Source organism: Canis lupus, chromosome X (genome assembly GCF_011100685.1).
Source record: "Canis lupus familiaris isolate Mischka breed German Shepherd chromosome X, alternate assembly UU_Cfam_GSD_1.0, whole genome shotgun sequence".
NCBI lineage: Eukaryota > Metazoa > Chordata > Mammalia > Carnivora > Canidae > Canis > Canis lupus.
The window spans coordinates 7,652,984-7,666,147 of NC_049260.1; the positions used below are offsets into that span (position 1 = coordinate 7,652,984).

At 45.8% G+C, this 13,164-nt stretch overlaps 1 protein-coding gene across 2 annotated transcripts; it reads left to right on the forward strand.

Moving 5' to 3' along the window:
- Positions 1-298: 298 nt before the first annotated feature.
- Positions 299-11,548, forward strand: HCCS (holocytochrome c synthase). 2 transcript variants are annotated; one of them, XM_038586809.1, is made up of 7 exons: positions 299-458; positions 1,019-1,160; positions 3,472-3,623; positions 5,923-6,071; positions 6,987-7,106; positions 9,420-9,506; positions 10,058-11,548. In XM_038586809.1, exons 2-7 carry the CDS (start codon positions 1,049-1,051, stop codon positions 10,254-10,256), a joined length of 819 nt encoding a protein of 272 aa, XP_038442737.1. In that variant the 5' UTR covers positions 299-458; positions 1,019-1,048; the 3' UTR covers positions 10,257-11,548. The 2 variants fall into 2 exon arrangements, with proteins under 2 accessions (XP_038442737.1, XP_038442738.1); XM_038586810.1 differs by having other exon boundaries at positions 370-515; positions 10,058-10,336.
- The last annotated feature ends 1,616 nt before the right edge of the window (positions 11,549-13,164 follow it).

Genomic DNA, 13,164 nt, shown 5'->3' on the forward strand with positions numbered 1-13,164 from the left:
GGTTCATTTTGGGATCTCCAGAGTCGGCCACGGTTCTGGACACCTACTTGAGTCATTACTAGAACTCACTCTGATGGGATACAATTTAAAAGATAGAGACTTTAAAACTAACACCTCCAGAGCAACCCTCCCGCGGCTTAGCGCAGAGCCCCACTCTAGGGACGTCTCCCCGCCCACGCTGGCCCGGAGGGGCGGGGCCAGGCGGCGGCCCTCGCGCTGATAGGTCGAGGCGGGAGGGGGCGGGCCCGTTTCGCCCCGCTCCACGGAAGCCGACATTTTCAGCCCGCGCTCCGCCCCCCGCGCGCCCGGAAGTCCCGCCTTCGGAAAAGGAAGTAGCGGTGAGCTAGAGCGCCAGCGGTGACCGCGACGGCAGCGGTGACCGAGCGAGGAGAAGGCGGCAGCGGGTTGGCGGTTAGAGGCGGGGCCGCCTCCTCGGAGCGGCTGGGGACGAGCGTCAGGTGCGGAGGGGCCGGCGGTCTGAGGCCGGTGGGCTTTGGGGTCACGGACTGGAACAGGTGGGACGCGGAGGGACCGTGTGAAGATGACTTTGTCCCCGTTACCCCTCGGAGGTCCTTTCATTCCTGCCTTCCTCGAGTCTCTTTTCTGCGCTGTACCCTTCCCTGATTCCCAGTCCTTCTCTAAGCCCGGGTCTGGGGTTCAGTCTGGATTCCCCTCTCCCATCGGGATCACCACAATTAGGGCCCCCTGTTCCCCACGGACCTACACTCCTCGGTGACGTAGTCTCTCAGGGACCCCCTTCACCTCACCCTCCCCAAAGTCCGCACATCGTAGGAATGTGCCCCTAAAGAGCGATGTGGTGTAGTTTTCACACTAGTGTTTCCCAAAGGGGTTAATATGTTAAAACTATCCCTCAAAGTGGATACCCTGCCCTGTAGATTTACATCGGAGTGACAAGGAGGAAGAACAAGAGTTAGGCAGATTGAGAACGCCAAGGGAGTCGTGGGAGCCCAGACATCAGCATTAATCTCTCTCTTTGCTTTGGCACCTTTGAATTTAGAATTGCTTGGATTCAGCACCGCTTCCAGCCATGGGTTTGTCTGCATCTACCCCTGCTGTTGCAGTTCAGACCTCAAATGCTTCAAATCGTCAGACAGCATCCCCGCCTTCAGGATGTCCCATGCACGAAGGGAAAGTGAAAGGTAATCAACCCTTTATCGAGAAAATAAAAACAAAAGAGATTTCTCAAAAGCATTTTAAGGAAGAGGTAGCATAACATGCTAGTGAGGCAGTGAGTTCTGTCCTTCTGGTGCTATTTACAAGGTATATGACTGTAGACAAGTTACTTTTCTAAGTCACAACCAGTCATCTAGAAGATGAGGATATAATAATATTTCGCAGGGTTATTGTGATGGTTAATTAAGATAATGCATGAGAGTGCAGCGATTGCTCCATACGTTAGCCCTTACCCCCTAAAGTTTGCCATCCGCGGTTCTCAACCTACTGGCAACCCCCATTCCCCAGGGGACATCTGGCAATGTCTGGAAACATTTTTGTTGATCAAAACTGAGAGGAGGTGGTGCATCCAGTGAGTAGAAGCCAGGAGTTCTGGTAAATATCCTACAGTGTGCAGTGTACCTTTCTGCAACAAAGAATCACTTGGCCCCAAATGTCAAGAGTGCTAAGGTTGAGAAACCTAGATCTAGATCTGTCTGTATTTGTCAAGGCAACTTTACATCCATTTGATTATCCATCCTTGTGAAAGTAAGTCATCACTTATGGTCTTGCCATTCTTTCCTTAGGTGCAGAGGTGAGAATGGAAAAGCTCTTATTCCTCACTGGTCCACATTTGCTTTAGATTGTTTATATAAAACTATGACCTGAAAAACACTTCCTTGCGTTGTAGTCTTTCATTCCCTTGGTCATTCAGCAAGAATTTTCTCACTATCCTCTCTGTGCCAAGCACTGGTGGGTTTTGTTTTTGCACTGAGAAAATAGCAATGTATAGAACACTAAAAACCTTTGCCTGATGGAGTTTACATTCTCATAAACCTGTATGGTAGGTTTTTCCCCCTATTTTATATTCTACAAACTTAAAAGCCACACAGCTAATAAGTGGCAAAGCCAGCAAAAACTCTGTGACCTTGGACAAGGACAGACTCAGTGTTCTTCCAGGGTTTCTCTGTACAGGAAGAATTAAAACAGAGAAAGCTTGGACAAAGCTGTTGTGTTCCTGCCCTGAGTGTCCCCGGGTAGATAAGGTTTAATTTCATGTACTGTGTGTCCAGAAGAGCTGTCAGTCAGATTGGTTTCCATTAGTAAAGAATGTGGGTATTTGTAGGCGACTAAAGAGGCTTCTTGTTATATGAGAAAAGTAACAGTGTTTTCTAACACCCAGCTGGGGGCAGTGACCCAGAAGAGATTGGCACTTTGAATGGTGGAGAGGAAAGGTGGTATAGCAAGTCTCCCTTCACCCCTCAAGTGGAAAGCTATACAGGGTCGTAGGGAATGAGGGTCTTCGAGGAGAAACAGAGGCAAGGAAGGGAAAGGAAATTTGTCTTTGGCGTGTAAGGCATCCAGCACATTCTTGGCGTCACTGCTCCTGCCTGACACAAGGATCCCTACTTGGGCAGCTGTCTTCCTGGACCATGGCTGTTTTGGTCCCTGCCCCCTCTCCTCAGTCTAAAACAAGCTTCTCAGTCTCACACTTGCTTCCATTTGCACCCTGGATTCTTGGATATCATCTGCCCTTCCTGCTGCTGCTCCTTAGGTTCAGACCTCCCTTCTTAAGTGTCACCTGGATCCTACGTGGATTGTGGAGCATTTGCTTTAACTTGTGCCTATTCTTGCTAAATGCTTGCTATCAACTGATGGGGAATAGAACCTCAGCCAAGGGGTAGTTTTCTGTGCCTTGTTTCTGTGCTGGAGCAAAGCACAAGCAGAGTGGCATTCACACATCTTTCCAGGAGTCTTTTTGAAGGTTCCTCTGCTCATTTTCATTTCCTGTCTCTAGTACCTGAGAGAAGACATCAGTAAGCCTGGCCTCCTGTATCCTGATCAGGCCTGGACCTTGTCTGGAATTCGCAAATTGAAAGTCAGGGAGACCTGGTAAAACATGGCTGGGTCTCTGCTTGGGTTACTCTGTAGCAGTTCACTGCTGGGAACCCAAGCAGGTACCTTCAAGCCCACTGGCTGAAACCATGGAATGAAAAATACATTCTCTTGGAAATGTTGAGGAGGTTTTTTGGTTTATTTTTGCTGGGGGTGTGACATAATATGGGAATGGGTACCTATTTCTCTTTCAAGAGGAAGTAAATTTATAAAACCTTTTCCTGGCCTTTAGGATATTAGAATGTTAGCTAGCTTAGCTCTTGGCAGCTTGGAATAGTAGAAACCTAACTATGCCTTTGATGGTGATCACTGGTCAGAAATCCAGCTTTTTAGAGCCCAGATCGAGAGAGCCAGATCTCCTGCCTTTGTGGTGACACTGTTTTTATGCTTGATTTATTTCAGGCTGTCCAGTGAGCGCAGAGCCATCTGACCCAACTTGTGAGAACAAAATGAGCTCTGTGCCTGCCCACCAAGATCGTGCATATGAGTACGTGGAATGTCCTGTTACGGGAGCTATGGCTGAGAATAAGGAGAACCTAGATCCTTCTAATCTGGTAATTCTTACTCTGCCCCTCTTCCTGGAACTTTTTCACAGAGAGATGCTTTTATGGACTCCTAAGACAGACTGCTGACTGCTAGGATTAATTCTCCTTTCCTTTTAAAATAAAGAAGTCTCATTTTCCATCCACACTGAAAATCCAGAAAGCGTCACTAACTGTAGTTTTGAGAGTGCCTGTTAAAGACAGCAGTAATCATGAAGTGCTAGAGTAGGTTGACTGGAAAGAAGCCAGGCCAAAGGAATATTTCCTTTGGGGATAAGTGGAAGGCAGGAGATCCCACTAGGAGTGCAGCTAGAATTGGTAAAGGTATTTCTGGTTTTGGGAAACCTCATAGGCATGATGCCTGATTAGGGCTCTGCTTCCGACACAGCCAGGTGCCAGCCTATGTGAGAGTCACTGATGTGGTACAGCGTCATGTGGCAGCCACCAGTGGAATGCCATGGAGAAAGTAAGCACAAGACAAGCAGTGCCTCACCACATTCTGTGATAGACAGTGTAGGGAATGGAGGTTTCCTGTTTGAAATCATATTTTTTGGTGGAGAGACAGACTCAGATCTGTACTCTAGGAGGCCAGAACAGGGTTTTTTAGAAGGCCAGGGTTATCAAAAGTATTTAGAAATCTTGGCTAACATTTGAAGGAACTAGAAATATTTAGTCTGGAAGAGAAGCGGTATGGGATATGTGTGTATTATAACATATATAACAGTACCATCAATTGGGTGGTTTGTATACAATAGACAGCTCTTCCTCAGGCTTCCAGAGGCTGACAGGTCCTATTAGAAGGTGCTGGCAGATTCAGTAAATTGGGAGGGACACAAACATTCAGCCTCAACACTCAGTAATGACCCAGCCAAGCTATAAGGAAACTTCTGTGTTGAGGAAGGTGGCCAGGATTAGGGTTTCTCCCCCTTAGCACTATTGACATTTGAGGCTGGTCGATTCCATGCAGTAGGATGTTGTCCTGTGCTCTATCGGATATTTAACAGCATCCCTGCTGTTCACCCACTAGATGCCGGGAGCACCCTCTTTTCTATCACAACAACCTGATATGTCTCCAGACATTCCTAAAAGTGCCCCCTGTAAGACTACTGTTCTAGATAATCTCTAATAGCCTAAGTGGGTCAGAACATGGGCCTTTTGGAATCCCAGAGACCTAGACTCTTACCCCAGGATTGTTACCTCGCAAGAATATTAATAACAGCCAACATTTCTTTTGGTTGTATCTATAGCCCTTGTGCTAAGCATTGTACACATGCTCCAGTAATCCTCATCACCACTCCACAGCTAGGAGTGTTAGTGTCCCTGTTTTCAGAGTTGAAGCTACCAAGAAGGAGCAAGGATTCAGTTTGCCCCACATCACTCAGCTAGGAAGTGGCAGGTCCCAAAGTGAATCCTAAGCACCTCTGGCATGTGTCCTTAAACCTGTGGTGATAATGCAGGTAAAATGCTCAGTGTGGTACCTGGCATACCTGGTTCTCCCACTGCCATCATTCTCACCCGGGGCTGTGTTGGGATTTTATAAATGTGTATCTGCTAGAGAATCCTCATACTTTGAACACAGAAGAACCTCTAGGCCAGGGGTTCTCAACCAGGCATGACTTTTCCCCTGGAAGGACACTGTTGCAACTTGGGAGGAGGGGTACTAATGGGTAGAGACCAGCAAAGTTGCTAAATATCCTTACAGTGCTCATAACAGACCCCCATAACCAAAAGTTTTCCACTCCAAATGGCAGTGGTGCCTGGGGTGAGAACCCTGGTCCAGGGAAAGTGCAAAACAGTGTTGCCGCCCCTTACGTGTGGGAGGAAGGATTCTTGCTTGCCCTCGTTCCAATCCGGCAGTGTGATGGTGTCGCTACTCCTCTCTGATGTATTCAGCCTAAAGACAAAGCATCAGCAAGAGCCTAAAAGTATTTAAAAAGAAAGTGGTGTGTACATATAGTTTATGAGACTTCCTCAGAAGAGTGAACAGTCATTTTTGAAAACCTCATAAAAAGGTTTTTAGAAACGTCTGTAGTCGTGGTGTTAGTTTATACTTCTTAATCCTTGAGGAGAAAAAGAGAAAATGTAGCTACACTGTGTATTTACCATTTGTGAGAACTTAAACAAAATTGCAGAACTCTGACTCTTCAAAACAGCCAAATTATCTGGGAGGTCTGAAATTTTGATGTCACTGGCTTAATAGGGAACCTGTACCTAGTGTGTGATGCATTACTTTCCAGAAAGTCATTAATTATATTGTTTGCTTCTACTTTATATCATATTTCCAGCATTTTTAAAAATCTGCTTTATTTAGATGCCACCACCGAATCAGATGCCGGCCCCTGACCAGCCATTTGCGCTATCTACTGTGAGAGAGGAATCATCTATTCCAAGAGCAGATTCAGAGAAAAAGTGGGTCTATCCTTCTGAACAGATGTTCTGGAATGCGATGTTACGGAAAGGGTGAGTGAGCATGTTACTGAGAGTATAACTTTGCTCATTCAATGCATCTAAGAACTAAATGTGAAAGAAGTGTTCATCCCAAAAACATACAGTAAGATTTTATAAGCTAGTCAGTATAGAATATTCAACTGATTTTTCAGACTTAAAAGAATTTAAGTGCAAGGCTAGTGTACTAGTTGGGATTCTCCAAAGAAGCAGAACTAATAGGATGTGTGTATATTTATACATAGAGATTTACTATAAGGAATTGGCTCACGTGGTTATGGAGGCTGAGAAGTCCCATGATCCGCAGTCAGCAGGCTGGAGACACAAGAGAGCTCACGTGTACTTTATATCCAAAAGCTGGCAGGCTCAAGACCCAGAAAGAACTGATGTTTTCATTCCAGTCCAAAGGCAGGAAAAAAACGGTGTCCCACTTTGAAGGCAACCAGGCAGGAAGAGTTCCCTCTTATTTGCAGGAGGCTCATTCTTGTTTTATTTCTGTCTTCAACTGATCAGATACTGCCCACCCACGTTAGGGAGATCACTATGTTTAAATGTTATTCTCATCCAAAACACCCTCACAGACACACCCAGAAAAATGTTTGACTAAATATCTGGGCCCCCATGGTCTAGTCAAGTTGACACATAAGGTTAACCTATCATAGCCAGTAGAAGTTTTTTTGTTTTTTGTTTTTTGTTTTTTGTTTTTTGTTTTTTTTTTGCCAGTAGAAGTTTTTTTAAAAAACCTATTATGTCAAATACACAGAAAAGGTTGTGGAATCATCAATCAGTGGTACTGACTGAAAGAGTGTCACCTTATGGTCCCTTGATAAGTGTGTAGTTTTTGGTGACCCGGTGAAATGAATACATGGATTGATTTTATAGTATATTATCAGTACGGTTTATTGAGTTTTACCAAATGTTCTTTCCTAGGTGGAAGTGGAAGGATGACGATATTAGTCAGAAAGATATGTATAACATCATCAGAATTCACAATCAGAATAACGAACAAGCCTGGAAGGAGATTTTGAAGTGGGAAGCCCTTCATGCTGCGTAAGTATATTTGAGATCTTAAAAAACCGCCCTTCCAGCATCTTTCATATATTCTCTCTGCTTTCTAGAGTTGTAAGTTTTTATTCAAACAATGTGTTATTCTAATACATTGTAGGTGGCAGGCCTGTTTCAGGGACTATTGTATGATAGAGCACTCCCACATAGCTGTGTGAAACAGCGACCATTTTATTACGCTTGTGGATTTGGTGGGTCCCAAATGCAGAAAGGACAGCAGGAATCGCTCATCTCTGCTCTCAACGTCTAGGGCCTCAGCCAGGTTCTGATTAGGGATGGCTTGACAGCCACAGGCTGAAATCCTCGGGTGGCTGGACCATTTCCTTGATGCTGGCTGTCAGCCAGAACACTTAACCCACAGCCTCTCAGTGTGGCTGCTTCAGCTTCCTCACGTCATGGTAGCTGGGTTTCCAGAGCTAGAATTCCAGAAAGCTCCAGGAAAGCTGCATCTCCCTCGTTGACCTGGCCTTAGCAGTCCCACAAGCCTGCCCAGGTTCCAAGGGAAGGGCTGTGGGCCCCACCTCTCAATGGAAGGAATGCCCTGGTCCATTCAAGACACAGCACTTGGGATGGGAGATAACACTGCTCTCTGTTCTGAGGCTGATGCAAAAAGCAGTTCTGTTCCCTCAGCAGCATTGAATTCCTCCCTGTTAGGGCTAAACATCAAGAGATATCTTAGCACGTTGGTCTTTTTCTCAGAGACAATAGGTAAATGCAGCCGAGTGTGTTGGCAGTCATGGACCGCCAGTCTGTTTGAGCGGTGGTCCTCACCCCTGAGCAGCGTCGCATGGCCCAAGGGTTCACTGAGTGCTAGGCCCCCACCCCCGGTGTTTCTGATTCTGGAGATCTGGGGTCAGGCTCAGAGGAGGCGTTTCCGGAACACAAATGCTGCTGGTTTGAGGAGTCTGCTTTGAGAAGGGGAGGCGTCGGGAATGGTAGCACAAAAAGCCAGACTCTATCGCCACTGGTGGATTACATTTTAATTTCTTGATAAAATGTGATTAACTTCTTGGCTAAAATCCACTGAATGACTTTGTTAAGGTGTTCTTTTTTTAATATTTGGACTCTGAGGTTCGTTAGGGGCACTCCCTGGGTGTCACTGGCTAGCCACCACACCTGGGAGGGGGTACGTGTGAGGAGGGAAGGGCCCAGTGACCAGGATTCCCTTCTCAGTAACCCAAGGCCAGCAGGACGCAGATCTGTCCTCTCCCAGCTCACTAACAAAGTGACCCACAAGCGTCTGCAAGTGTGTAGTGAAAGCCACCTGCTAACTACTTGTGGCATGACTTCGGAGCACAGAGAAGGCAAATAGGAGGTTGCACCTTGTCTGCTTCAGCCCCCCTTCTGGTCATTTCCCAGGGTCCCTCAAAGACCCCTGCTACAGCCCCCAGGAGATCGCGTGCCTGGGTTGACCACTCAACAAAATGTTGTTTTACCTTCCTCAGCGGGGGGACCCTCTTGAGAAGAGAGGCTAGTGAGTAGTTGATAAAGCAACAAGTGAGGGGACTCCGATGGGCCTCACGTAGGGCTCAGTTACCCTGGGCCGTGTTTTCTCCCACCCACGTCCTTCAGCCTCGCAAGGCTAAAGTCTCTCCTTAGAGTGACAGCACCTGATAAGATAGGGGCGTCTCGGATTCACTTACTTAAACAGCTGGTCCAGCACTAATTTCATTTGTTCTCAGGGATTCGTCCAGCGTTTTTCTTCATAATGGCTTGTTCATTGGTTTCGAATGAAGACTAGAGGATTTTCTTTTTTTTTAAATTTTTTTAAATTTATTTATGATAGTCACACACACAGAGAGAGGCAGAGACATAAGCAGAGGGAGAAGCAGGCTCTATGCACCGGGAGCCCAACGTGGTATTCGATCCCGGGTCTCCAGGATCGCGCCCTGGGCCAAAGGCAGGTGCCAAACTGCTGCGCCACCCAGGGATCCCGAGGATTTTCTTTTATTCATCTAAAAAATAATCCAGCTGCAGTATGTGAAAGTCAAGTATAATGCCCAGTACTTAACACTTTTTCTTCCCTGAGAATACCTATATCCCCCCCAAATGGAAAGTCTACTCCCTAACTCCTGCAAAGTACAGCGCAGATAATCAGAACATACTTGATGCAGAAATAAAGAGCAGTATTTTGAACAAACAGGGATATTTCTTTGAATAGTTTTGAAAGTTCTTTCACTCTGTAAATGTGAAATTATGTAAAATGCATACTGAAAAATGCATGACAAACTGCAACATCACATTTCTTAACAGAGGGAAAAATATTTGAATAGGCTTTTCTTGTTTGCGAATTTCTAGGGAGTGTCCCTGTGGTCCATCATTGATCCGGTTCGGAGGTAAAGCGAAAGAGTACTCGCCGAGGGCAAGAATTCGTTCCTGGATGGGGTGAGTGCTGGCACAGAAATGTTATTTTACCTTCCTCAGGTCAGGGTCTGCTTTCTGTTGGCCCCCAAACCAGACAGTCTGAGGACTGCATTGCCATCTTCCACAGCGTGATCAGTATTCAGCTGTAGATTTCCTCCTCTTCCTCAGGTTCACCGCTTAGGGGGCAGATGGATCAGGGTTTCGTGTGTTGCTCCCAGTCTGATTATCGTAGCCCAAGTTGAGTTGTCTTCTGTTTTCTCAGGTTTGTTCTTTTACTCCTCCCATGATCTTTCAGCATCTGAGCATCCCTGTCCTCTCTTCCAGTGTAAACACGTCCTTCGCTCACACTTGGGTCCGTCCAGCCTCTCAGCTGACCTCCCTGGCCTGTGTCTCTTTTCTGTTGACCATATTGCCTTGCAGGCAGATGAGCTGTCGTGTGACCCGGGCTCATCACGGTTCTTTGGCACGGCTCCCTTCAACACAGTAGACTGATCTCTGAGCCTTGCTCCCCAGTTAGATGTTCGGCCCCAAGAGTGAGCGTTTTCATGCTCACTAACACGTTTTCGTTCCAGGTATGAGCTGCCTTTCGACAGGCACGATTGGATCATCAACCGTTGTGGGACTGAAGTCAGGTACGTCATCGACTACTATGACGGTGGCGAAGTCAACCAGGACTACCAGTTCACCATCCTGGACGTCCGGCCTGCCCTGGATTCCTTTTCGGCCGTGTGGGACAGAATGAAGGTTGCATGGTGGCGCTGGACTTCCTAACCATTGCTTTGTTAGACATGGGAAAATAGAAACTATTTTTTTTCCTGAGCAATACATTAAACTATTTTCCCCAAACTGAATTGCTCTCCTGGTGTAATGGGAATGTCAAGTGGGTACTGACACCGTATGCTTCACGTAGGGAGGGTGCCCTACACCGTGTTCATTTGTTTTTACCTTGCACAGTTTTTAGCAGATCGTTGGAGGTTTCCTTCCAACTTGGCTTAAGTGGGAAACAGTCCCTTGGTTTTTCTTTTAGCTGCAGTATTGCCAATGTATTTAATCTAGAAAAGTAAAGGTGTGAAAAATTTTTTTCCTTATAATGTGAAGAGAGCTGCTTTTTTCTTTACTATTTCTCAGGAATACTTGAGGTGTAGGCCTGAAAGCCCGTGTTATGCTGAGGAGTTTTTATCTGGCCAAATATTTGAACTAGTGCTATCATCATAGAGATGTAGTTCTGCTTTTGAAAAAGTTACACCAGCATTTTCATTGACCCCACAGGGACAGTACTCCCTTAAAAGAATGCAGAGGAAGATGCTGGAAATGTACTCGGCAAAACTAAGGCATCTTGGCTCCGGATTCTCAATTGTGAGAATTTTTTAGGCTGGACCTTGTTACAGGACAGTTTCACCTGCCCCGTAGTTTGAGGACGCACGTGCACTGAAATAGAGGTTTTCACTTTTTACAGATTTTCACTTTAATTCCGACTGTCCCGATATAGACCTCTGCTCCCAGTAAGCACGTCTTCTAGCCTGTGGCATTGGCCAGTTTATCCCAGCTCTGAGTCCCGCTTCTCCTGCCTGAAGCACTCCTCCAGTCAGCGTAGCCAGAACCTTGAAGGTTTGGTGCAAGTCCCGGCACCAGGATGGTCCCTCTCCAAAATACGATTCTATTTTGTCGAGTGTTAGAATTCACAAGAAGAGTATTTTTTTCCCAGATGCAGAAAGTTTGCATCAACTCAGTCTCTGTGCAGACTTGTTTTTAAGGGAGCTCTAAGTTTGCCGTTGAAACTCTCCCTACCAGCAATCCATAAATTGGTTCTGCTTAGAGCAGCATGTTACAAATGAGTGTTGGCTTTTTTTTTCTTAAGTGTTGATCCCATGAATTCTGTTGATTTCCCTGGAGTCTATAGTTAAGTTAGGAGAAGGAACTGGCAGGTGGGAGTGATTCATTTGATATTGATTTCTTTGTTGTCAGTTTTCTGTGGTGTTTTTGAAATCCAACAACTTGAAACTCTTCTACATGTCAAAATATTTGTATATTTTAAAATAAAATAAAGCTGATAGTTAACAGGTTTGGATTTTAAGAGTAACTTCACATGTCGCAATTGTTTCTTCGGACAGAGAGGATCTTGACAGAAGTGATGCTCTTGTCTCCCTGCTAGCAGCCATTTTCACTGTGAATCCCATTTTAAACTACCGAGAAAAATAATCACTTGGCATTTTTTTTGGTCCTCAGTGTTACTTGAATAAGTGTAGGATAAGGCATCGCTATGGGAAACAAAGTGTTGTAACTGGCAACTGAAAACGGAGCCCTAGGCAGGGATTCCCCCCTTCTAAAGAGCTATATTAGTTCTTGAGAAAAAGCACCTCTGCAGGAAACTGTTGAGCAAAACTGAGGACAAGATCAGTAGCCCTCCAACCACCCCTGGAAAAGACAGTAGCAAAAGGGGCAGCCCTGAGCAGCAAGGTACTCAGTCTTTCGAGGGACAGTCTATAATTGAAATGGTGGTAAGTTCTAGAATCCCAATTTAAAGATGGCCTGTGGTAATCTAGGGGGTGCAACTTCACTTACGTATTTTTGAATATACAGTTACTGATTTCTTTACTGAGTCACCAAAGCAGTTCATCCTCTACCAGAGTTATACCTTCCTAGCTACAGTGAAGAGGTGCACACTTCATGCCCCCCTCTACAGTGACTGTGGCACTTGTACTGTGACCATTTGTGTCTTCACAGGCTTAAGGCCATGTGTGGTGACAAAGAACGCATGTCCTCCAAAAGACAGACGCCCCCATGTTCCCTGAAGCGTTATTTATAGTAGCCAAGACACAGAAACAACCGAAGTGTCCACCAACGAATGAATGAATGAAGAAAATATGGTGTAGATATACAATGGACTATCACCCATAAAAACGAAGGATATCCTGCCATTTGTGACAACATGGTTGAAATAAGGAGAAAGACAAACAGCAGATGATCTCACATGTAGAATCTAAAAAAACGATGGAAAAAAAAAAAAACCCTGAGCTCATAGGTACAAAGAATAGATTAGTGGTTGCCAAACATCACAGGGGCGTGGGTGGTGTTGGTGAAATTTGTGAAGGGGGATCAAGAGGTGCAAATTTTATAAAATATCACAAGAATGTAAGTCTTACGCAATTCTACATAGCACATTTAGAAGTTGCTAAGAGAGTGGATCTTAAAAATTACAAAAAGAAAAATTCTATAACTGCGTGGTGATGGATGTTAACTAGACTTACCGTGGCGATCATTTCCCCAAACATACAAATTTCAAATCATTACATTATACACCGGAAACTAATGCCATTGGTCAGTTATACCTCAATTTAAAAACACGCGAGTCGTGGAAGCAGACAGCTGGCTTAGAGTCGCAGCTCGGACCGTCACACGCCCTGTGATCCTGGTATCTCTAGGTCTCAGCTCTCTCAGCCGCACAAAGAATCAACTGCTTCAGTCTGCTCAGGCTGCTATCACAAGATGCCGCGGACTGGCGACTTACGAACAACACAACGTACGAGGTCCAAGGTCCAGGCGCCGCAGCTCAGTGCCCGGTGCGGAGGCCCGGCTTCTGGGTGCCTCACAGGAAGGGGCCAGAGAGCACGCTGGAGCCTCCTTCACACAGACCCCCTCTCATCACGAGGCTCCACCCTCATGACCTAAGCACCTCCCA